Source organism: Anomaloglossus baeobatrachus, chromosome 3 (assembly GCF_048569485.1).
Source record: "Anomaloglossus baeobatrachus isolate aAnoBae1 chromosome 3, aAnoBae1.hap1, whole genome shotgun sequence".
NCBI classification, from domain to species: domain Eukaryota; kingdom Metazoa; phylum Chordata; class Amphibia; order Anura; family Aromobatidae; genus Anomaloglossus; species Anomaloglossus baeobatrachus.
This window is the reverse complement of record NC_134355.1, coordinates 17,824,132-17,850,737: the sequence shown is the minus strand read 5'-3', so window position 1 is coordinate 17,850,737 and position 26,606 is coordinate 17,824,132. Positions and strand designations below refer to the sequence as shown.

The 26,606-nt window shown below is 46.0% G+C and overlaps 1 protein-coding gene across 1 annotated transcript in view; it reads right to left on the bottom strand.

Annotated features, from left to right (window-relative positions):
• Nucleotides 1-26,606, bottom strand: part of LOC142297144 (uncharacterized) — an 87,576-nt gene that overhangs the window by 5,343 nt on the left and 55,627 nt on the right. Inside the window, exons 8-14 of the mRNA XM_075341419.1 lie at nt 13,952-14,096; nt 11,688-11,821; nt 9,768-9,878; nt 9,488-9,655; nt 9,278-9,401; nt 9,052-9,158; nt 7,582-7,639 (exon numbers count right to left, since the gene is read on the bottom strand). Of these exons, the coding sequence (XP_075197534.1) occupies nt 7,582-7,639; nt 9,052-9,158; nt 9,278-9,401; nt 9,488-9,655; nt 9,768-9,878; nt 11,688-11,821; nt 13,952-14,096 (847 nt within the window). The remainder of the gene's footprint in view (nt 1-7,581; nt 7,640-9,051; nt 9,159-9,277; nt 9,402-9,487; nt 9,656-9,767; nt 9,879-11,687; nt 11,822-13,951; nt 14,097-26,606) is intronic.

Genomic DNA, 26,606 nt, shown 5'->3' with positions numbered 1-26,606 from the left:
ACACAGACAGAGACACAGACAGAGACACAGACAGAGACACAGACAGAGAATAGACACAGACAGAGAATAGACACAGACAGAGAATAGACACAGACAGAGAATAGACACAGACAGAGACACAGACAGAGACACAGACAGAGACACAGACAGAGACACAGACAGAGACACAGACAGAGACACAGACAGAGACACAGACAGAGACACAGACAGAGACACAGACAGAGACACAGACAGAGACACAGACAGAGACACAGACAGAGACACAGACAGAGACACAGACAGAGACACAGACAGAGACACAGACAGAGACACAGACAGAGACACAGACAGAGACACAGACAGAGAATAGACACAGACAGAGACATAGACACAGACAGAGACATAGACACAGAGACATAGACACAGACAGAGACATAGACATAGACAGAGACATAGACACAGACAGAGACATAGACATAGACATAGACACAGACAGAGACACAGACAGAGACATAGACACAGACAGAGACATAGACACAGACAGAGACAGAGACATAGACACAGACAGAGACAGAGACATAGGCACAGACAGAGACATATACACAGACAGAGACAGAGACACAGACAGAGACATAGACACAGGCAGAGACATAGACACAGACAGAAACAGAGACATAGACACAGACAGAGACAAACAAGGAAAGAGACAGTCAGAGACTGGGAGAGAGACAGTAACAGTTACTATCCCGGGCAACGCCGGATACTACAGCTAGTAGATGATATTATTGACTGTGGCATTCTTGAATCCAGCTACAAATAATAACTTGATTCAGTTATATATTGTCCACCAAACTTACAATACTCCTGCCAGACTGAGTAAAATGGGGAACTCTCGGGGTCACTGTTGCCTGAGATGTGGGGAGGAGGCAGCGAACTTTTGGTATATGATCTGGGCTTGTAAAGATCTCCAATTATATTGGAGAAAGGTGGTGACCTTCTTGTCTGAGATTCTGGAACTTGATGTCCCTTTGCATCTCCTATTATGTATATTCGGGATTCTGGATGCTGAGGAATGGTCGTGGTTAGAGTTGAGCGAGTACCTAACTATTTGTACTCGCTATACTCATAACGAGTACTGTCTAATACTCGCACTCGTGTCCAGAAAATATATTAAAACTTGCTTTTTTATTCAATATTCATGATAAAATGGAAATGGATCATATCCACAAGGTATAAAAAATCCCCATAAAGATGAGATAGGATGACAGGGTACGCGTTTCGAGCTACATGCTCTTAATCTCAATCCATATTGAATGAACAACCAAATGGAGATTTAAAGGAAAAGGGGGAGGAGAAAGAAAATTAAAACGGATATGACACCATAGATAGAAAAAGTCAGACTTAGACAAATAGCAGCAGAAAGAATCAGAGCAGAATAGCTATGCACCTTGCATGAGCAGCAGAACCATATATATATATATATATATATATATATATATATATATATATATATATATATATATATATATATATATATATATATATATATATATATATATATATATAAGAAAAGGGGATTAAAGCAGGAATATGCAATACAAAATAACAAGTATCAATAAATGTACAAGTATATCCTTTGCAATATATTACAGATTTTTTATCAGCATTATGCAACTCTCTGTATAAAAAGGGGGGGGAAAGGGGGGGAACAGACATTAAGACAATCAAATGAACCATATATCATTTTATAAAAAAAAAGAATTCTCTTTTATTTTTTTCCAAAAAAAAAAAAAAAATTTTATACATTATATTTTAACACATTAATATATATTTCTCAGTTCATCTCGCAAATTCATACCCTGAGGGGCTCTAGTCTCCATCAAGAAAATCCACTTCGCCTCTTTCCTACGCATAATTTTTGTAAATGCGTAGGAAAGTCTGTACACATCCATACCTCATGAACTAGCCCTTATAGCCTTGAAACATCACATGTCTGGATATAGTGGCTACCCATCTGATCTCCAGAATTTCATTTTGGATGTAACTTGGTTTTTACTAAAAAATAATTTTTTCACCTTTATGGGTAGCTACTATGTCCAGACCCAAGGCTATAAGGGCTAGTTCATGAGGTATGGATGTGTACAGACTTTCCTACGCATTTACAAAAATTATGCGTAGGAAAGAGGCGAAGTGGATTTTCTTGATGGAGACTAGAGCCCCTCAGGGTATGAATTTGCGAGATGAACTGAGAAATATATATTAATGTGTTAAAATATAATGTATAAAATTTTTTTTTTTTTGGGGAAAAAAATAAAAGAGAATTCTTCTTTTTTTTTTTTTTTTTTTTTTTTTTTATAAAATGATATATGGTTCATTTGATTGTCTTAATGTCTGTCCCCCCCCCCCTTTTTATACAGAGGGTTATATAATGCTGATAAAAAATCTGTAATATATTGCAAAGGATATACTTGTACATTTATTGATACTTGTTATTTTGTATTGCATATTCCTGCTTTAATCCCCTTTTCTTATATATATATGTTGTTCTGCTGCTCATGCAAGGTGCATAGCTATTCTGCTCTGATTCTTTCTGCTGCTATTTGTCGAAGCCTGACTTTTTCTATCTATGGTGTCATATCCGTTTTAATTTTCTTTCTCCTCCCCCTTTTCCTTTAAATCTCCATTTGGTTGTTCATTCAATATGGATTGAGATTAAGAGCATGTAGCTCGAAACGCGTACCCTGTCATCCTATCTCATCTTTATGGGGATTTTTTATACCTTGTGGATATGATCCATTTCCATTTTACCATAAATATTGAATAAAAAAGCAAGTTTTAATATATTTTCTGGACACGAGTGCTGGATTTTGTTTCCGTCTCCTAGAGTTTCTTGGCCGGGCCGGCTTCACCGTGCACCTGTCCTTCATTGGAGTCTCCATGTGATCTGGGTGAGCTGATTTTGTTTTTCTTGTTTCACTGTTGTCTAATACTCGCGTATTCCTTCCGAATAGCTTGTGCAATGCAGGTCAATGGGGAATACTCGCAATGTAACGAGTAACCAGCATGCCGCACTATTCGCTACTCGCACGATAGTACGCCATTCGGGTTACTCGTTACTTCGCGAGTTTTTCCTCATTGACTTGCATTGCACATGCTATTCGGAACGAATACGCGAGTATTAGACAGTATTTGTTAGGAGTATAGAGAGTACGAATAGTTAGCTACTCGCTCAACTCTAGTCGTGGTACAATAATATTTTCTTGAAGAAGACGTTATTTCTAGCATGAAAAGGGATAGTTTTAAGATGGATGGATAGACGACCCCCTAGTAGATCTCATTGGATCCGACTAGTTAATACCACCTCATCTTTTGAGCATTATATTTATAAAAACAGGGGCTGCCCGCAAAAGTTCGATAGGGTATGGGGAGGGTGGTTGAGTTCGCCATTGACCCGGAGGACTATACCAGTATTTAAAGGGAACCTGTCACCACTTTTTCGGCCTATAAGCTGCGGCCACCACCACTGGACTCTTATATACAGCATTCTAACATGCTGTATATAAGAGCCCAGACCACTGTGTAGAACATAAAAAACACTTTATAATACTCACCTAGAAAGTCGCTCCGATGCACAACAGTCGGATGGGTAGCGCCGTTCTCCGGGACCGGCGCCTCCCCTTTCAGCCATCTTGGTCTTCCTAATCCTAAAGCTGCGGTGCATGACGCGCCAAACATGCTGTTGCGTGCCCATTTTCCGAAGATGGAGCTGTGTGAATGCTTGTGTTTTGCGTCCCGATTTGTTATTTTTATTGATACCATTTTGGGGTAGATATTACGCTAGAAGACAATCCGTTTTTTTGCTTATCGAAACCATCTTGTCTTATAACTAGCGATGTCATAGGGTTCAGCTAACACTGATGGGCGGGGAAGTTTCACATTTATACATACAACCCCTGCGGCTCTTATTGGTGCATAGTTCTGAGGAGTTACTTCTTTGTTTGGGGTACTATATAAACTGATCACATTATGTATAAAAGCAGAAACTTTCAATACAAAATAAAGTGTGTGTGCTGTATTGATTTCCCAAGCGCTTGTAAAACAAATTTTATTAACTTGGAGTTCCAATGGCAGAGAAGGAGAGTATTTCGCTCACAATATCATGTTTTGATCGCCTCTTATTGCATTTCGTGGCAACAAAAAAATGCAAAACTGATGTTTAGATTCTTTTTATCATTACACTGTTTACTGATCAGGTTAATTAATTTTATATTTTAATGCTGTGACTGTAATCAGTCCTTGGCACATTGATCGACAGCCTGCTTGGCAGTGTGTGTGTTCACATCCTGTCTATGGACACTGGATGCTCAGGCAGGATTACACAGGTTAAATGCCACGGTAAGTGATTAGTAGCAGCATCTAAAGGATTAACAGCAGTGCTTCATTTGCTGCAGGTATAGGCAGATGCCGTCTGTATAATACAGCTCCTGAGCCCGTTCCACTGTGGATATATCCATCATGGAGCATTAAAGGGATTAATAAAAAGTTATAATTTAAAAAATACTTTAATTGGCGAAGTAAGGTAATTTGTAGATTGTGCCTGCAATATTCTCAAAGACAGGCCAGGAAGCCATCTCCAGTTTCTTCATGCTCATGCAGGTATTGTAAAACAAATGTTTGAACTGCTCTTAACGCAGCCGCAGATAGGAACACCGCCCTCAATAACATGTACAGAAAAAAAAAAAAAATTGACAGTTTTAACATTCCCTTTAAGGATACAGTGGAACCTCGCTTAACGAGTAACCCAGTTAGCGAGTATTTTGCCTAATGAGCAAAGCTTTCAGTAAATTTGTAACTCGGTTTATGAGAAAGCTTTGCCGAAAGAGCAAAATACTCACCGCACATACTTCCGGTTCCGTACATCCACCGCGCTCTAACCCGCACTTGCAGTCCACACAAACGCACACAAGCACGCACAAACACACACGAACAAACACGCATGCGCACGCACATACCGTATTATGCTCACCTTGCCTTCCCTAACCCGGTACGGCGAACTACAAGAACCATGAAGCCGGCGATGGAACGGAAGGTAAGGTGAGCATAATGTGTGTACCTTCCGTTCCATCGCCGGCCTCCTGGGTCCTGTAGTTCGCCGGTATAGGATGTGTATCGGCATTCGGCAAGCATCGCGACGAGGCAGGAACTTCCCCTGTCAGCCGCTACTCAAAGGCAGCGTGCTGGCCAATCAGAGGCAAGCGGCTCCTGCCTTTGACGTCAGCGCTCTGGCAGAGGAAGTTCCTCCCTCGTCGTGATGGTTACCCGATATACATCCTGTACCAGCGAACTGCAAGTCCCAGGAGACCGACGATGGAACGGAAGGTAAGATGAGCAGAATATATGTGTGTGTGTGTGTGTGTGTGTGTGTGTGTGTGTATATATGTGTGTGTGTGTGTGTATGTATATGTGTGTGTGTGTGTGTGTGTGTGTGTGTGTGTGTGTTGGGTCATTTAACAAGTTGTGGAACGAATCGTCTGCATTGCAATGAGTTCCTATGGGAAATCTTGCTTTGCTGAGCGAGTAACTTGGTTTACAAGCACACTCCCAGAACGGATTGTTCTCCTTAACCTAGGTTCCACTGTACCAGAAAAATATGTTGTGCTCCTCCAAATGAATCCTTAGTTTCTTGAAGATGAAAATCATGCTTAAAGGGTTTCTCTAAAACTGTAATAAAATGGCCCCCCATCACATAATTCAAACGGCAGCCCGTCCGAGTCACCTGTCTGAAGATACAATGCTCCCGAGACTTCTATCTCAAATGATAGAGGCGCTGTATCGTAAGCGCATGATCCGGAGCGGACGGAGTAAGACGGTGACAGAAGAAGAAAGAAATCTCCTTGGCTGACTGAGCACAAAAAAGGCTTTCCTCCGGCCTCATCATCTTCTGTGCTCAGTCAGAGGAGATTTATTTCTTCTCCTGTCACACACTTCTCCACCACCGGTAGATGCACTGATGATACAGCTCCTCTGACAGTTGAGAAACAAGTGTTAGGAGTGGTTTTTCCTCCAGATTGTCTTGACATGTGACTAGGACGGGGGCTGCCATGTGAATCATTTTATTACATTCTTAGAGAAGCCCTTTAACCTCATTTTTCTATTATTTTTTGGCCACCGACAGTCTAGGTTCTACCACCAATGTCTCACCATAAAATTTACAGCGTGCGAACAATACAACCACCCCCCCCTCGAGATATGATGTTTACCCCCTAGTGTCCACACTAACATAAGATGGTAACCTAGTCTTATAGCATCAAGCCGGATTTGGATACGACTTGCACACTACATTTCCCAAAAAAGGCACATCAAATCTCTACAAAAAAACGTATTTTTATAATCGCGGGACAAGCGCCGCCACAGTCATACCACTACCTCCATATGTAAAAGTGTGCCGACAGTGTGTCTCTACCATGAATAGTAAGGCCTCATTCACACGGTGATTTTTCTCACATGTAAAATCGAGTTTTATCAGAGTTTACTACTTCTGGTAGTTTTTACGGTCAATGATTTTCTAGTATGAAAAAAAACAAACAAAATAAACCCCCAAAGACTGAAAAGCTTCTCTTACAGGTGTGTCACAGGTGACAGATAGTCCTGTGGTGTCCGGCAATAGCAGGTCACAGCGTTTGGCTGTGAAAAATGCTCCATGACTTTCTATTATTCCTGCTGTTAGTATTCAGTGTACTAGGTATCTCCTCTGCTGGGTTTTTATTCTTTTCCCTTTAGGACCCTGCAGAGCTCCTCTTCCCTTCAGCTGCTAATCATCTGTATTTCCCCCTTGGGTTTAAATACTCTCATTTTCCTTGGACTTCTGCTGGTGATATTTAGCTCCTTCACAAGCTCTGGATGCAAGCAGGCGGCTTGTGCTCATCTGTAGGATCATTGCTGCTCTTTGCTGAACTTCTTCCTGAGTCATCTGGAAATAAGTAGTTCATGCTTTTCCCCCCATGTGTGCTTCCCTGTGTCTTCTTTAATGTTTACTTGGGTTAATAAAGAGCTCATCCCATCCGTTCCCTATTTAGGTCCCAGCACTAGGGATACCTAGGGTCAGGTATCCGGCTTGGCGAATAGGTGTGAAACCTATCTTGGCAGGTGAGGGACCCCGGGGCCAGTGGTCACCATCTCCCCCTTCCCGAGACACAAGGTTTCCCTTACTTTTCGCTTGGTACTCCCCCGTACCTAGCGTGACACATACACCCTACAATATCATTTATGGACTGCACCCGCGTAACAATGTGATCTGCCAGTAATTTTTCACGCAGCCATTCTTCTATCTGCAATTTTGACCCATGACTCGCATCATATAGGGACAGGTCTCCATATTTGAAGTTACAGAACAAATGGTCTGCAAATAAACACAGACATGAGAACACCTCTGTAGAGAATAGCGGGTACACGTTCTATTGCCAAACAACACAGAGAGAACACGTATGTCAAAAATGGACGTCTCAATGAGGCCTAATAATAATGATCACCGTGAGGACATTTTTCTGATCTTCCCATCATTAAGACATTTACAGTTAAATAAGATCTATGAGCGGCTCTTACCGGTCACGGACTCTGATGTGGGGTTTTTGGTTCCACTCGTCGTTCCACCAGAGTTTTCCTGCAAAAATCCCACATTATAGACATGAGAAAAAAAAGGAAAAAAGTCTCCCTGATATATCTTATATACAAATGAACGTGAAAACAAGAAGCATGTACCAATCATCACGTTGCGATGAGGCAGGATAAAGATTCAATGTACCTAAGACACCTCATTGGGAGACACAGCATGGATCCTGTGTCTACCAATGAAAGCTAAAACAAAGGGATCTCACGGTGAGTACCAAAAATCCTCTATCCCCCAATCAAATGACATAGGTCTTGTTCTTTGCAGTGACCTAACATAAAGCTGCTCAATACTTTTTTACTTTCTTGTAACTGAGGTTCTCCAGGCCTCTCATCACTTTTGTTTCTTCTCTTTGTACTTTGTGCCTAAAACTACCAGGAAGAATAATGGGAAAAAACCTGATCATTCTGTAAAGGACTAAGGATAAAATCTACATTTTGTTTAGTAACAAAAAAGGAGACAGTTGCACACTGCAGTGCAAAGATATGAGGAACAATGAATATGGGAATATAGACATGCATTACTGCTATGAAAAACATGTAAAAATTGAGATACTTGGCACACAAAAATGTCCGGTTTTATGTGAGCCCAACAGCCAGCGGCAAGGTGATCTCTTTTTGCTGGGTACCTATCAAAGAGGTTGCCTTGCCATTGACTGTTAACACACAAAAATGGACACTGAGCCCAACAGCCAACTGGAAGGCAACCTCTTTAATAGGGACCCAACAAAATGAGGTCACCTTGCCGCTGGCTGTTGGGCTCACATAAAACCGGACATTTTTGTGTGCTAAGTGTCTCAATTTTTACATGTTTTTCATAGCAGTAATGCATCTCTATATCACCATATTCATTGTTCTTCATATCATGGCACTACAGAGTGCAACTGACTCCTTTTTGTTACTATGTTTCACGTTCAGTTTGCACCTGTTCACATTAGAAAGGTAGGATGTGCCATTAGTCTTTTTTTTTTTTTTTACACCTTGTTTATGACTGAAGTTTTGTACACCAAAAACATGGCAAAGTTAAAAATCTGACTTGCCCCATACTAAAAGATGCATTCTGAGACTGAAAAGTCATAAAAGGAAACATCCGACAGAAACGAGGAGCCCCGGACTTCTACTGTTCATGGATTATAATAGTAAAGAGAAAATCTGGTGACCACAACAACTTCTTCCACTTCTGATGAGAGCAGAGAAAAAAAAAAGTTGTTTCTTTTCAACTTTCTTCACCACAAAAATTAGTGAAAAACAATGTACCTAAGAGTGAGTGAATGAGTATTCTGCCTTAGAAGCAGCTGACTGGCATTGTGCTGTCATCTGTCATTTACATCTACACTGCAGAACTTTACATTGAGGTTAGTAGAAGCTTCATTACATCAATCTATAGAGGATCTGTAGAAATCTCACCTCATCCACCTGATGATCCCGGGAGACATCTTCCTCCTTTTCTGGCCGATCCTGGGAATATAGAGGCCGGGGACTTCTCTCCGGTGGATTTCTCTGACTGGATCCATCTGTAGGAAATAACGGCAGTGATGAATACATTGTCTGTATGTGATGAGCAGATGATGGGGAATCTAGACGACTCTCAGCCCTGTCCTCTCCTCTACAGCCCAGGACACTCTCCTCTTACCCGGGGATGTGATGGACGGGGGATCCTCCATCATGACCTCCTTGTACAGATCCTTGTGTCCTTCTAGATACTCCCACTCCTCCATGGAGAAATAGACGGTGACGTCCTGACACCTTATAGGGACCTGACACACACAATGAGCCGTCATTAGCAGACCCCTCCCCCGGCAGCGGTATTGTATAATGTCCCAGCATTCCCGGCAGCGCTCACCTCTCCGCTCAGCAGATCAGTGATCCTGTGGGTCAGTTCTAGGATCTTCTGCTCATGTATCAGTGAATGAGGTGGAGGCTCGGTGATGGCACTCGGGGTCCTGCTCCATCCTCCTGACACACGGGGGGTCACACACTCCCCAGACGACGTCTTCACTACTGTGTGATCCTGTGTATGGGGAGACGCCGATCACTACACAGAGGCTGAGAATCCTCCACCTTCCCCGTCATTTCCCTGCTTTATTCCTAGAGATCAGAGGGATGTGATGTGAAGCTCTCACCTCTCCAGTGATCCAGTAGATTATCTCCAGGGTGAGGTCTAATATCCGAGCCGCCATGTGCTCTCTGTCCTGCTCCATCCTCGGGGGGCCGCTGATGGGAAGGACCAGCATCTAGTAAAGGAACAGAGTCCTGAACTTAAGGAACAGAAGGACAGAGGTAATCTCTAATACAGCACACACAATATACAATGCAGGTGACATATACTTTGGATACTGGTCATATATTAATCGGCCAAGCCCCTCTATAGTGATACAACGTGCACCGCATACAGCAGCCGGTCCTTATCTTCCAGGCCGCTATAATTTTAATACTCTCCATAGCCCCAAAATAATTCCGCAATCCTCCCAAACATCAGCGGGAGAATCCGGCACCATAACCTGTTTTCCAGCTGCTTGCTTTGGCCTCATACAGCCATGAGACTCCGGCAGAGGAAAGGTATCATCGGGCGCCTGCGTCACACAGAGCAGGGAAATGCACAATGCAGAAGGGGCTTTATTATTCATCACTTCCTTATACAGAAAAGTTTAACCCCTTCACCCCCTGTTTTCACCTTCATCACCAGGCAAGCTTATACAATTCTGACCTGTGTCCTTTATGATGCAATAACTCCGCATGACAGGCCGGACGGGAGGGCAAAGTGACTCCCTCTGCCTCATTATAGTGAATTTTCTTTATTCATTATGGGAATTTTGTCTGACTTCCACAAGATAAATGTGAGCTGCGCCGTACCACGATCTTTGGGACGTGGAATAAACAAAATCAACAGCAGGTGAAGAATTGGCTTTATTACTATTTTTAACGTCGTTCACCGCGCGGTATAAGCGATGAATTGGCTTTAGTCTTCCAGCCAGTACAAATACAGCGATAAACACATTTACAGTTTTCTATGTTTTGCTGCTTCTACACCATGAAAACTGATATATATATTAGGCCAGGGCTGTGGAGTCGGTAAACCAAACCTTCGACTCCGACTCCTCAATTTCTCTTGCACCGACTCCGACTCCTACATATATTGCTTATAGTTGGGTGAAAGATTTATTGTAATACATGAACATGTGTATGTGACCATCAGACATTTAATAATTTTTATGATACAACTAGCTGTACTCCCCGGCTTCGCCCGGGTTAATAACTGTTGTTAACAAAATAGAATGTATTAACATTCCCGGGATAGAATGTATAAATAGAATGTATTAACGCCCGGGATAGTAACTGTCTCTCTGTTTCTCTCCCATTCTCTGTCTGTCTCCCCCTCTGTATATATCTCTCTGTGTCTCTCTCTATATCTTTGTCTGTCTGTCTCTTTCCCTGTCTGTCTCTGTCTCTTTCGCCGTCTGTCTCAATCTCTTTTTGTCTGTCTATCTATCTCTTTCCCTGTCTATCTCTCTGTCACTTTCCTTGTCTCTTTCCCTGTCTGTCTCTTTCCGTCTCTTTCCCTGTCTGTCTCTTTCCCTTTCTTTCCCTGTCTGTTTCCCTGTGTCTGTCTCTGTCTCTTTGTCTGTGTCTGTCTCTTTCCCTGTCAGTCTGTCTCTTTATCTGTGTCTGTCTCTTTGTGTCTGTCTCTTACCCTGTCTATGTCTCTTTCCCTGGCTGCACTGTGACACGCCAACATTCCATATAAGGGCGTGGCTGCGCATTCTTCTGAAGTTCTGGCTGCATTGTGGCTCCCAGCTCCATTCGCTTTAATGGAGGCAGGTTTTTTGGCAAATAACTAAAGCGCGGGGTTAAAATTTCCCCTCAAAACATAGCCTATGACGCTCTGAGGGTCCAGACGTGTGAGTGTGCAAAATTTTGTGGCTGTAGCTGCGACGGTGCAGATGCCAATCCCGGACATATACACATATACACACACACACTCACACACACACACACACACACACACATTCAGCTTTATATATTAGATATACGTAATTACTTACCGGTAATGTGTTTTTTCTGAACCCATGACAGCACCACGAGAGAGGGGATCCGCCCTTCAAGGACAGGAAACCTCCAGGATTAAAAAGGGGCGGCACCTCTCCCCACATCAGTTGGTTACCGAGCATGAAAGGACCTCCGGAAAAGGAACATTGTTAAAACACAAAACTACCACCAACATACAGCCATGCGGAGAGAAGTGAAAAACCCCAGAACTATTAACACATCCACGCGTAGGGAGGGAATGTAAGGCTGCTGTCATGGGTTCAGAAAAAAACACATTACCGGTAAGTAATTACGTATTTTTCCAGCACCCATGACAGCACCACGAGAGAATTACATAGACAGGAAACCTAGGGAGGGACCAAAGCGTGCAGAACCCTTCTCCCAAAAGGTGAGGCCAGTAAATTATAAATCCATCTATAGTGCTTATAGAAGTGGAAAGTGAAGACCACTTGGTCACCACAGAACTGCACGATGTGAACTTCTGATCTTTCCGCCGAGGAAGATGCCATTGCTATTGGGAAGTGAGCTTTCAGACATCTCCCTAACACTGGCGTAGGCGACAGAATTGGCTTCTATGATCCACCCAGCCAAGGTAGATCTGGAGGCTTAGAGCCCCTTCCCATTACCCCAACAGAACAACAGGGAGTAGTCCCTTCTCCAGGTACTGGTGACTGAGAGATATGCTAGAAGGCCACGTCTAACATTGAGGTAATGCCACCCTTCCTCCCCTGATCTTTCAGATTACCATACAGTTCGGAAGAATAATCTCTGGAGACCTATGAAGCTTGAAACTACCATCGGGAAGGAAGCTGGTTTAGGTGGTCCCAGGACCACTCTATTCTCAAGAACCTGAGTAAGGAAGGAACTAAGATAGGGCTTGGATGTCACTAACCCTACGTGCTGCTGTCAACTTCCGAGATAGATCCTTAAGATATATGTACTCTAAGGGTTCATATATGGCTTGGTGAAAGCTGAGGATGAGAATAAGATCCCATGATGGAAAGGACAGACCACAATCAGGACTATTACAGGAGTGAAACGGGAATCCAGTGATCTCCCGCTAGGTCATAATTATGCAGGGCAGCTAGGGCCCACACGCGAACAGTTAGCGGGTTAATCGATAAGACTCAGTTTAGACCTCTTCTGGAGGAACTCCAATACCAACGCAATTGGCGCTGGGTCATCTAGATTTGCCCCTACGAATGACAAGAAGGTTATCTCAGTACTGCAGTAGAGTTTAGCCTTAAGGTTTGGTTTCTTGCATTGCATAAGAGTAGTGATCAGGCCAGGAGCAAACTCTCCGATACTTAGAAGTGACCATGTGAAGCCACGCTGTGATATGCCGCCCAGGATCGCTTCTGCCCTCTCCTCCCGTATTATCATCAGAACTGCTGGAATGAGGACTATGGGAGGAAAAGCATAAGCCAAGGTGGAAGTTCCATGTGATCAGCAGGGCGTCCACTGCCGTACAGTTCTCTTCGGATTATAAACAATGCTCTGCTTACTATTGCCATCAGTGATCAGGACAGAGAACCCCATGATAGAGATATGCCATTATCGCTTGAATGTTAGAGGATTACGTACAATGACCAGTTAAGGTGGCTTTACACACTGCAACATCGCAAACGATATCGCCGCAACGTCACCGGGTTTGCAAAATCGGCGACGCAACAGCGACCTCCCCCGCGACATCGCAGTCTGCGAACACATCAGCGACCGGGCCCGTGCCGTGAAGTTGCTGATCGCTACAATCGTTCAGGACCAGTCATTGGTCCTTTGTTTCCCGCTGTGCAGTATGATCGCTAGAAGTTTTCAGTGTGGAAAGGGGACTTTACAGCGACTGTGTTAGCGACTGCCCTTTCAAAAGCTACCTTACAATGTCCCCAATGACTAACTAGGCCGTTCTGCAGGTCCGGAGCGCTGTTGTGTCGTAGGCCAGGGCTGCCTGTTGGACATCTCACCCGCGACTCACCAGAGACGTTGTAGCGATCCCGGCCAGGTTGGGATCGCTGGTGGGATCGCTGAAAGTCCCAGTGTGTAAAGGGGCCCTAAGGGAATGCAGGAACTGATCCACTGCTGTTTCTACTGCAAGGAATTCCCTGGTGTTTGGGAAAACATCGGTATCTCTTCCAGACCACACTCCCTGGACAAAATGACCTTGAAAATGGGTCCTTCAACCATGCTTTGGCGGCAAGCACCTTCGATACTTGGGTTATTTAAGGCATGCCCTTCAAAGTCCTCTGGATGCAGCCAACAATACAGGGATCCACTGTGTTGGGCCGGAGTGTAACATACTTGTCCGGACGACCTCCGAGAATCACCTGATACTTCAGAATGTTCACCTGAAGGACTCCGGCTTGTACCTGGACCAAAAGCACCACCCAGATGCTGAATGTAAAAGGAGCCTAAAAAAGGGACATTGAGTCTCTGAGGAGTTCTCGGGACTTTTGTTGCCTGTGCCACTTGCACCTGGAGATTCTCTAGTTCAGACTCTAGAAGTTGGCAGTCTTGAGCTGTTGAATCTAAACCCCCTCCTGCCTAAGTTCGGTACAATGTCGGGCAGAGCTGCCGATAACCATCTAGATACGGGATCTTAGAACCCTTTCCTCTCCTTAGAAGGGCTGTCACTTCAGATATTCTTGTAAAGACCATCCCCAGACCAACGCAAGAGCTGGATACTGGAAATGTCAAAACTTCCCCTCCATATACAGGGCTACCCTGGGGAATTTCTGAACCCTGACGCATATCAGGACATGAGAACTACATTCTTCAGATCTACCACTGCCATGTGACACCAGGAATTCAATGTTTCCCTGTGGATATTACTGACTCCATTTGAAGCTCTCTAAGTATTGAGAGTTTTCAGGTTTATTATTGTGCAAACCTTTGGAACGGAATCTGAGGCTAGAGTACAAAAAGGGTTCGGGTCCATTGGTTTGAGGATATCCTCACTCAGGACAGAAGAAAAAAATGAGAAAGTTTCCTCCCCGGACCCAGGGGGAAGAGTCACTGGGGGGACCCTCTGCGTATCCTTAAGGGCCTCTTAAACATAAATGTGGCGCTTCCCTCGATTTCCTTCAGTCCGACCAACAAGGCTGATCTTCAGGTGTTTCAGCCAAAAACTCTTTCCCAAAGGTCTACTGAAGGCTGGACTTGACGTGTACAGAACCCTTCTTTCTGTCGCCTGCTGCTCCTAAAAGATCATCCAGGACTGGGCCGAACAGAAATTCCCCTGGTCATTGGATAGGAAAAGTCACAGGGGTGAACACACCATTTCATTGTTGCTCCGCCCAGGCACCTGTTATTAATACCAGCAGTAGCAAAGCAGCCACAGTAGCCACTGCAAAGTCTTGATCTTGTCTGGATATCCCCCCGCCAGCACTTCAGCCAGAGGACCCTTCCGGCTGCGCCAGATAAGGCTGCGGATTTAGCCAACAGCCTGGGTGAGACTGCAAATGTGTCAGTAAGGAACGCAGCTACCCCACGTAAGAAAAGGAGATGAAGATACAATAATCTCTTCTTCTTTAAGCTGAACCCTAAGTGGGTCAGACTATACCGCCATCTTGATGTGCAGTTAGCTGCAATGGCCGATCATAGAACCCTAGCTGAAGGTTTCTTGACTTTTTTTTTTTTGGGGGGGGGGGGCTTTTTCAGCATGAGCGTCCATAGTGGACCTGACTGTTTTTACTGGCTGCCCCGAATTTTCGATCGTAAGCATTGATGACCTAGAAGGGAACGGATTCTGAAGATTCGTCCTCCCCCCTGGGAACCGTTTGAGTCCCCGGAACCAGGTCTGCATTTCATAAGGCTATGACTCAAGTAGATAGGGATCCTAGTGAATCCCAGACCACAGCCCTAATCATGGACCTCAGGACCGAGGTAAACTTCGGGCCTAATCTGAGTCTGTTGAACACAGCTCTGGCCAAGCTCTTTATACCAGGTACTAGACAGCTCCCGTTTACAGAGAGCGCATTCCCTGTCTCTAGTTTTAATAGGTGCATGTCTGGGTCTGTCCTGAACCTGAAGGAACCAGATAAAAGGACCTCTGTACAAAGGGAACTTTCACGAAGAGCACTTAACACTCATATGCCAAAAAACAGAGGTGGAACAGGGTTGGAAGGAGGAGTGATGTCATTAGACAAGTCCCTCTGAAGGCTTTCCAGAAGTCTGGTCTATTGGATTTCAGACTCTGCTGGCTGGACCGGGAGTCCCTCCTTCCCAAGCGTATCTCACCAGAGTCAGAACACTGCTCCCCCGTCTGCGCTGAGGCCTGCTTTCCTGCTGCCTCTTCTGAGTGACAGCCTATGGCTGTGGTGGTAACAGCGGAGGCTGCTGCTGCTCCTCATCTATTCTGCTGGAGGGCTAAGCAGGAGCATACCGATCTGCTCCATGGTTGCTGTGGTGTAAACACTCTCCGGGCACCCACAGTCCCGGCACTTCCGGGAAATGTCAGAAGCGCGTCATCCTTCTTGCGCATGTGCAGATGATCACCTGTGTGGTGGCCGTCCATTCACAAGATGGCGCCACACTACATGCCACCGCCGCGAAAATACGGATCCGGACAGCCACGCTGGATCGTACCCGTTACCTCATGCCCCACGGACTGACCGGGTAAGACGGTGGTCGCCACACCCGGCAGGACCACCACCAATCCTCCTCCCGTGGGGAGTCCTGAAGCAGGAGGATAGCGACGCTCACATGCACGGCCCCCCATGGGTCTGCTGTGGCTATTTCCTCAGCAGCTCAACCAGCCGTGGCAGGACTCGTGCAGCTGCCAGTATCGACTGGCCAGGGCTGGAATGCTGTTCACAGTCTGCGGCCGCGAGGACGCTGCAGCAAGTAATTGCAGCTTACCTGCTCCTTGCCGCCCGTTCCCAGGCCGACTTTACGAGGGGAGGGGGGGGCTACCCGCGCTCAGACAGGACCCCCGTTGGTCTGCTGCGGAGCCACAGCACTGCGGCCGACCGGCCCTTACCTGGTCCCCGTAGGCTCCACACCACTTCCGTGCCTCGCCGCCCGACATCAGCCCCCCGGGCCTGCCACGGCGGCACTGGAGGAGGGTGTTCTGCTCGCAGGTCGGACCCCCGTGGGTCTGCTGCGGCGTCTCCACAGCACCTCGGCCGGTCGCAGCAGGACCCGTGCCCTGCCAGAGCCCGCCGGCCAGGCCTGGAATCCTTATCTTCGGCCCACCAGGACCATCCTGAATCTTCCTGGAGGCTCCCTGTTCAAGGACAGGAAACCAACTGATGTGGGGAGAGGTGCCGCCCCTTTTTAATCCTGGAGGTTTCCTGTCCTTGAAGGGCGGATCCCCTCTCTCGTGGTGCTGTCATGAGTGCTGGAAAAAATCAAGATATTTGGATAGAACATAAAATACATTTATTGGATACAACTTTAGAACTGTAATAAATTGTAAATATGTAATACACTATGTAATATACAATAGATTACATATATATCTTGTGTGTATATTTATATATATTACATATTGTATTACATATTTACAATGTATTAGTTTTTTGTGTTCTAAAGTTGTATCCAATAAATATATTTTATGTTCTAAATATCTTGATTATTGTATCATAAAAATGATTAAATCTCTGATGTTCACATTGTACTACAATACATTTCTCACTTAAATATAAGCATTATACTAAATATTATTATTTAGTAAAATATTCAGCACATTCTGCATTGCACGACTGTCCCCAATTTATTATATATTTTAGGAGTCGGAGCATTTTATACCGACTCCGACTCCACCAAAATGAGCTCCAACTCCGACTCCGACTCCACGACTCCGACTCCACAGCCCTGATAAAGGCTATAATTTTTATATTTTTCCGCTGACGCAACTGAACGGCGGCTTGTTGTAAGACAAGTCATTTTCAGCGGTACCATTTTATTTATATGTCTTTTTGATCATGCAGTTTTATTCTATTTTATTTTTTTGTCAGCTGTATGATGAAGGAAAAGTTTGGTTTTATTACAATGTTCACTGAAAGGGTTAATTGGTCTGATCGTTTAATAGCTGGGGTTTGTTCCAGGCACAGAGATACCAAATGTGTGTACTTTTGTTTTCACATAAAAATATACACTTTTTTTTTTCTTCATATTTTTTCTTTATTTTTTTTATATTTTTACAATTTTTTATTACTTTGTTCCCATATGGGACATTAACTTTTATTAGTTTGATCGCTGCACTAGCATTGGAATACATTATACCGGTCAGTGCAGCACTGACAGAAGCCTCTGTGATCATGCTCCCGGCGTGGTCTGATAGGCTTGCCGTAGCTATTGAGCCGGAGTTCTTGATCACATAAAAAAAACAAAAAAACGCAATTGTGATGTTTTGATTTTTTTTCTCATTACAGCTTTTACCAATTGGGTTAATTAATTTTACATTTTGATAGATCAGACTTTTACGGGAGTAGCAATACCAATAGACTTTTCTCGTGCTGCACCAGTTTTCTGGAATGCACTACCCCAAAGAATGCGACTAATATCCAGCCCCCCAAGTTTTTAGGCATACATTAAAAACATATCTCTTCAGACAAGCTTATCATAATAACTTACTAACCTAACTCTCCCCCGTCCCACCTTCTAAATGCTACTCGTAACCTTCTCTCTCCTATTTCTGTCCTCACATCCTACATACAACCAATAGCACGTAAGGGCACCCAAAAGGTTACTGTCTAAAGACCAGATCATTCATCTTTATATGTACCCAATAAGCTAGCATAATGATGGCCGGCCAGATCTACAAGTGTGCGCCACCTCTTGTGTCCCCCATTTCCCCATAGATTGTCAGCTTTCGAGCACGGCCCTCATTCCTACTGTAGCTGTTGAATTATGTACTATTTTGTTTTGTATTTGTCTATACAACCCCCCACCGGACTGTACAGTGCTGCGGAATATGTTGGCGCTATATAAACTTTATTATTATTATTATTATTATTATACCACATGTGTGTATCTGTTTTGTTTTTTTTTGGGGGGGGGGGGGGTATTTCTTTATTTTTAATAGGGAGTGATTCAATTTTTTTTGCATTATTTTCATTTTTTTTTATTTATGCTGTTTTTGTTATTAGTTTGATCCTGCAATCATTTGTACTATACACAGCAATACCATAGTGTTACAGTTTATACTAAAAATTACGGTCTACGGTGACCAGACACACACTGGTCTCCATAGGACCACGGTCAGGGGTGTTCAGCAGACCCCCAGTTATCATGATATCCCATTGAAACTCCCATTCACATTGTGGGGTGTTAATGGGCGGTGAGAACAGCGTCCCCTTTGGGGCCATACATTGTGTATAGACTAGCAGCCGCATGCAGAGCTCTGCTCCAGTCACGACTATTAGGCTGTGTGCGCACTTAGCGGTTTTTCATGCTTTTCCGCAGCGTTTTGAATTGCAGCGTTTTAATACCAAAATGCATGCACTTTGATTTTCAAGCAAAGTCTATGGGAAATCGGGATTTCTTGTGCGCACTTTGCTGTTGAAAACGCAGCGGTTTCGATGCAGAAAATTTGGCAAAAAGTCAGCGTTTAAAGAAGCAGCATGTCAATTGTTTTTGCCATTTTGGCACCGTTTTGCTAACATTAGAGTCAATGAGAAGTTGCAAAACACAATCTACTTTAAAATCCTAGCGTTTTACACGCTTTTTGGACCAATTAAATGCATGCATTTTTGACAAAATATTAATGGCATGATATGTCCCTTTACACACACACAGTCCGACAATTAAATGTAAGAAAATCATTAAATAAATGTAATTTTATGCATAAATATTTGGTCAAAGTTATCATTTTAATAAAATAAGCAATCTTTTGTATGATTTTAATATTGATTTTTGTTATTTTTTTTCCTTTTTTTATAGTGTTTGTATTTTTAAACTTTACTTAGCATTGTATTTGTAGCCAAAACTCATCTGATTTTAAGCAGTGAAAAAGCATGTAAAACGCAGTAACGTGACAAAAACCATTTCTGCCAGAGGATGAAGTTAGAACTACCTCGACGCAAAGTGCGCACATAGCCTTAAGGGGGCTTTACACGGTAGCGATATCGCTAGCAATTTCTAGCAATAGCGAGCGTGTAAGTACCCGCCCCCGTCGTTCCTGCGATTGTGTGTGATTGCTGCTGTAGCGAACATTATCGCTACGGCAGCGTCACACATACTTACCTGGTTGTCGTCGTCGCTGTGACTGCCGAACAATCTCTTCTTCAAGGGGGAGGGACGTTCGGCATCACAGCGACGTCACCGCAACGTCACTTAGCGGCCGGCCAATCAAAGCGGAGGGGCGGGGATGAGCAGGACGTAACATCCCGCCCACCTCCTTCCTTCCGCATTGGGGCCGGCGGCAGGTAAGAAGACGTTCCTCGCTCCTGCGGTGTCACACACAGCGATGTGCGCTACCGCATGAACGATGAACCACCTGGATAAACATCCCTTACCGATTTTTGAGTTTGGGACGACCTCTCCATGGTGAACGATTTTCACCATTTTTGAGGTCGCTTAAGGTTGCTGGTCAGTGTCACACGCTGCGATATCGTTAATGACGCCGGATGTGCGTCACTAACAGCGTGACCCCGACGACAAAACATTAACGATATCGTAGCGTGTAAAGCCCCCTTTAGAGGCAGATCATGGTTGAATAGAACGGCCATTGTCTGCTGGAAAAGATGCAGGCCTAGCTCCTGAGCCCGCATTAAAAACATGGAAACGGTCTATGACATACAAGTATATACTGTATCTGTAAGGGATGTGATTTTGGTTACTGGTCTCACACTGATAGGGATGAGTCGCATCAAATGCAGTTCACTACAGACTGACCCAAACAAGTTCTGGGCATAAAAGAGGACAAGAAAATGGACAGACGGACAATTGTAGCAGGTTTGAAAAAGTAACTAGTGTTTTTAAAGGGTTAAACAACTTTATGCCACTGACCTCACCCAAACCCCACATCTCCCACCCCCCCGAAAAACTGACGGGGATGCCCCATATCCAAATCCCTAGTCAGTTGCTTGAAGTCAGTGGGATCACCCAAAAGCCATAACAAATATAGTGAATTAGTCAATAGGTGTATGCAAAATAGAAACTTTTGGGGGTGTCCACCTACGTGTTCCTGGCTGGTCCGATGCACGGCTTCACTGTGTGCATGTGTGCGTGTGCGTGTGTGTGTGTGTGTGTGTGTGTGTGTGTGTGTGTGTGTGTGTGTCTGCAGAGTGAGATCAGTGGCACAAATATATTTACAATTCTAAAAACACAAAATGCTTAACTGAAACAGTAAAATCTGGCGTCTGCCGAATGTGATGCGAGCTCTATTGCCCAGTACCCAATTAGATCAGTAAAGCTGATATGGAGCACCTTACTATGTACAGGTCATGGGGAGAGGGCAAAAAGTTGTTTAAGGCTGGAGTGATACTTGAGTGTGACTTGCGTGAGGATTGTACTGCCCGACCGGCGGCTCTCCCGATAGGAGCGCGTCAGCCTCATGCATGTCAGGAGAGATGGTCAGTCTAAGCGAAGCGATCCTCCCGCCAGTGTCACTCCAGTGCAAGCCTTTAAACCAGCATTTGTCTATTCGCATCTATGAAATCTGTCTGCCCAGATTAATGCCAACTGTAATACATAGAAGCCATTTGGGGCGACCGGGTGTGAACTGCACAGAATCCTGATCAGTGTGTCCGTGGTGGGAGATCAGTGGCCCAAAGTTGTTTAACCATTTTGAGATCATTTTTTAGAGTATGTTATTATTATGATCACTTCTGCTCCTTATTAAAAGGGGTATCGCCATCACCAAAATCCTATTCCAATATGTAGTAGGCGGAATATATTATTTTTGGACTATAACACACACTTTTCCTTTCCACAAATTTGGGAGGAAAATGAGGGGGGCGTTTTAAAATCCAAATGTACCTTGCCGTGGAGAGGGGCAGCAGGGGGCAATGCTGGGGGCTGTGGGCTGGTGCTCACTGTGGGTGGTGAGTCAGGGGCCATCCTGAAAATGTCAGTGGTACAGGCTTCAAATAATGGCGCCCGGAGTCAGCGCGTGCGCAGATGGATCTCTTGGCTCAAGATCTCATCTGCGCACGTGCTGCCTTCGGCAATTTGATATCCAAGCAGCGGACTTAAGTAAAATGCTGCCCGGAGTTGGAGCATGCGCAGATGAGATCTTGGCTTGTCATTGAGCTGAGAGCTCTATCTGCACACACGCCGACTCAGCCATTTATTTGAAGCCCGAGCCGCCGACAGTTTCTGGATAGTCCTGCTTCACAGCGCCCGCAGCGAGGATTTGGGACAATCGACGCACCACCCGCAGCATCAACCTGCTCCACCACCTGCTGCCTGCTATGACCCCGTCCCACCACCGCCGCCCCCCCAGTAAGACACCACTGGATTATAAGATGGCCCCTATTTTCTTTTTTCCTTTATCTTTTTTTTCCTCTTAACTTTGGGTGCGTCTTATAAACCGAAAAATATGGTACCTCTAATTAAAAATGTAGTATAGTTCTCCTGATTAGCCATGTCTCTTGCCACATGTGAAGGGCATTGCAACTTAGGTGTTCATGAGCAAATACCTGTCATTATATGAGTGGAGGTAACCATGGATACCTAAGCTGCAATGCCCTGCACATGAGGTAAGAGACATGACTATAGGAGAACTATACTACATGTCTAATTGGAGGGGATTGCTAATATTATTATTATTATTACTACTACACCTGCTAGATAGTGGGATAGGATCTTGGAGATGAGAATAACACTTTAAATTCATATTTTAAAAAAGTTCTGGAGATCTTTTCCCCTGTACAGGAGCCTTTGAAATGTTCTGGGACAAGTGGAAAAATTAAGCTGTCACAGGAGTCTGCGAGATCTCACAAGTCTCCAAGAAGAGGAAACAATGGAGCAGAGCGGAGGCTGCACGGGAGGTGCTGCCCCCTGCTGGCCGCAGCTGCTGTGTCACCTACAGAACCGCTGCGCTATAAGGCTATGTGCCCACGTTGCGTTCTGACCCTGCAGAAATTTCTGCAGCGATTTGAACAGCACACGTGCGCTTCAAATCGCTGCAGGAACAGTCCGTCATGAAAAGCCGATTTCATGCGCTCTGGATGCTGCCCTCCCATAGACAGAGCAGGACCTGCATCCAAAGCGCATGAAAGAAGTGACATGTTGCTTTTTAGAACGCAGCGCTTTGGCAGCAGCCGAATCGCTGCGTTCTAATACGCCATGTGGGCATGGATTAGGCACAATCTTCATAGGATTGTGCTGGGGACGCATGCAGTTACGCTGCGGTGCAGAACGCAGCGTAACTGCATGAAAATACGCTACGTGGGCACAGAGCCTAAATCACCGAGGAGCAGCGATTTCTGGAATCAGGCTGCATTCAGACGGAAGGGATTTTTCTCATTTGCAAAAAAGAAAAAACTTCAAGTTTCATCAGATTTTCTTGAATGGAAAAAATTAAAGGGAATTTGTCACCAGTTTTTTGCCCTATAAGCTGCGGCCACCACCAGTGAGCTCTTATATACAGCATTCTAACATGCTGTATATAAGAGCCCAGGCCGCTGTGTACAGCATACAACACACTTCATAATACTCACCTAATGGCCGCTGCGGTGGATGTGGCTCAGATGGGCGCTTTTGTCCTCCGGTGCCGCCTCTGTCGTCCTTCTGAAGCTGCGGTGCATGCTGTGTCCGATGTCATCCACACTCGTCGGCATTCAGGTCCTCAGCAGGGTAGATCAAAGTATTGTAGTGCGCCTGCGCGGGACCGGCGAGTGTGACGTAGCCGCGTCATGCACACAGGCTTCAGAAGGAGGACGAAGATGGCCGAAAGGGGAGGCGTCGGCACCGGAGAACAGAGACGCCCCTCTGACTAGAACCCACCGCAGCGACCGTTTAGGTAAATATTATAAAGTGATTTTTACGTTCTACACAGCGGCCTGAGCTCTTATATACAGCACGTTAGAATCCTGTATATAAGACCCCACTGGCGGTGGCCGCAGTTTACAGCCAAAAAAGTGGTGACAGGTTCCCTTTAACAGATGGAGGTTTCTGCAGCTTTTCTATCAGTGACTGACAAACAGGAAGCAAACAGATGCGAGATCCCAGTGCTGAGCGGATTCATCAGGGATCTATAGATTGCCATTAGCGAGTCTGATCCGGGATCTCAGATCAATATTATCGATGGCTCTGCGATTACATGAGAACCACACAGTGTGAAAAACAATCAGACATGTGAGCAGCCCCATAGATTATCCCAGGTACGAGAGCGGCCGAGAAAAACACAGAGAGAAAAACCAGACGTGTGAACGAGGCCTGAGGAAGAAACCACTAAAGAAAGACGCAAGAAACTCACCGCCCGTCACTGCAGATGTCACCTCCTCCTGCAGAGCACAGGACCTGCCGTGACGTCACCACCATGTGACCTGCTGGTCACATGACAGGAAGTGCTAGGGAGGAAAAGCCTCTGCTGTGCTCCTCCCACATGGGACTGATCACATGACCATGACGTCACCACACGCTCTGTGGTAGCTAGGAGACAACATGTGCAGATACGTCAGTGCAGCCGCCAACAGATCAGTGAGAAGAGTCAGTGTGTGCTGTAATGGTCCCCCCTCACACACACCGCTCCCCATAGCCCCCATCTCTCACACACACCGCTCCCCATAGCCCCCCTCTCTCACACACACCGCTCCCCATAGCCCCCCTCTCTCACACACACCGCTCCCCATAGCCCCCCTCTCTCACACACACCGCTCCCCATAGCCCCCCTCTCTCACACACACCGCTCCCCATAGCCCCCCTCTCTCACACACACCGCTCCCCATGGTCCCCCCTTTCTCACACAGACTGCTCCCCATGGTCCCCCCTTTCTCACACAGACTGCTCCCCATGGTCCCCCCTTTCTCACACAGACTGCTCTCCATCGTCCCCCTCTCTCACACAGACTGCTCCCCATTACGCCCTCTCACACAGACCACTCCCCATGACACCCACTCACACAGACCGCTCCCCATGGCCCCCCTCTCTCACAGAGACCGCTCCCCATGGCCCCCCTCTCTCACACAGACTGCTCCCCATGGCCCCCCTCTCTCACAGAGACCGCTCCCCATGGTCCCCCCTTTCTCACACAGACCACTCCCCATGACCCCCACTCACACAGACCGCTCCCCATGGTCCCCCCTCTCTCACAGAGACCGCTCCCCATGGCCCCCCTCTCTCACACAGACTGCTCCCCATGGCCCCCCTCTCTCACAGAGACCGCTCCCCATGGTCCCCCCTTTCTCACACAGACCACTCCCCATGACCCCCACTCACACAGACCGCTCCCCATGGTCCCCCCTCTCTGACACAGAACACTTCCCATGACCCCCACTCACACAGACTGCTCCCCATGGTCCCCCCTCTCTCACACAGACCTCTTCCTCACACAGACTGCTCCCCATGGTCCCCCCTCTCTCACACAGACCTCTTCCTCACACAGACCTCTCCCCATGGTCCCCTCTCACACAAACAGCTGCCCATGATCTCCCCCTCTCTCACACAGACCGCTCCCCATGGTTCCCCCTCTCTCACACAGACCGCTCCCCATGGTTCCCCCTCTCTCACACAGACCGCTCCCCATGGTTCCCCCTCTCTCACACAGACCGCTCCCCATGGTTCCCCCTCTCTCAGACAGACCGCTCCCCATGGTTCCCCCTCTCTCACACAGACCGCTCCCCATGGTTCCCCCTCTCTCACACAGACCGCTCCCCATGGTTCCCCCTCTCTCACACAGACCGCTCCCCATGGTTCCCCCTCTCTCACACAGACCGCTCCCCATGGTTCCCCCTCTCTCACACAGACCGTTCCCCATGGCCCCCCTCTTTCACACACTGCTTCCCATGACGCCCCCTCACACAGACCTCTCCCCATGGTCCCCTCTCACACAAACAGCTGCCCATGATCTCCCCCTCTCTCACACAGACCGCTCCCCATGGTTCCCCCTCTCTCACACAGACCGCTCCCCATGGTCCCCCATCTCTCATACAGACCCCTCACCATGGTCTCCCCTTTGTCACACAGATTGCTCTGTTTGGTGATAGCATTTTTGACTGTTTAATAGGGTCGCAGAGTGGGAAATGCTGCCGCCGGAGCAATGGGCAGAGGTTCTGGTGCCATATATAACTGGCGAGCCACAAAAGGCCTATTATGACCTGGTCTTGCCTGACGCGAAAGAATATGTTACTTTGAAAATGGAAATAAGTGTTTAGGAGTTACCTTGACTGTTAGGGCTCGACGGGTGCACCACTGGACTTATCACAGCGACAAACCTCGTTACGAAATGTTTGACTTGTTGCATTTAGTCCAAAAATTGTTGCATCCAGAGTCCTGCACCACAGCACAGAGATGGTGTCCAGAGAGATCCCCGAAATGCTGGGCTTGGTGGAAAGGTACCAGATAGTCGAAAGGTCCGTGGGGAAGCCAAGGGTCATAGTACCTCCATACAAGGGTTCCCAAGGGAGTTCATCAAGGGTACTAAAGACACAAGTTTGAGGTGTCCAAGGTCTCAAGGGGCGGCTGAGGTATTACCAAAGGCCTCAGGTAATGACATAATTTGTTGGAGGTGTCATGGCCCAGGGCACATAACCGCAGGTTGTGCCACGATCACTGAGCCGATGGACTGCAATATGACTCAGCCCTGTTCATGCTATGCTTATCCTGCCTGCAGTGTGGACTATCAACTCAGCGAGTGGCCAGTGACAGAATTGGACCCAGTGAATTTAGTGACCCTGATGAGGGCAATGCTTCCTCACTAGCTAATGTCGGGGAAAATGGTGGGCATCTGCTGTATTCACGGGAACGCTAAGGACTACCCTGTGGCCAAAGCGACCATTGAAACAAACTGTTGCACTGAATCCCTTGAG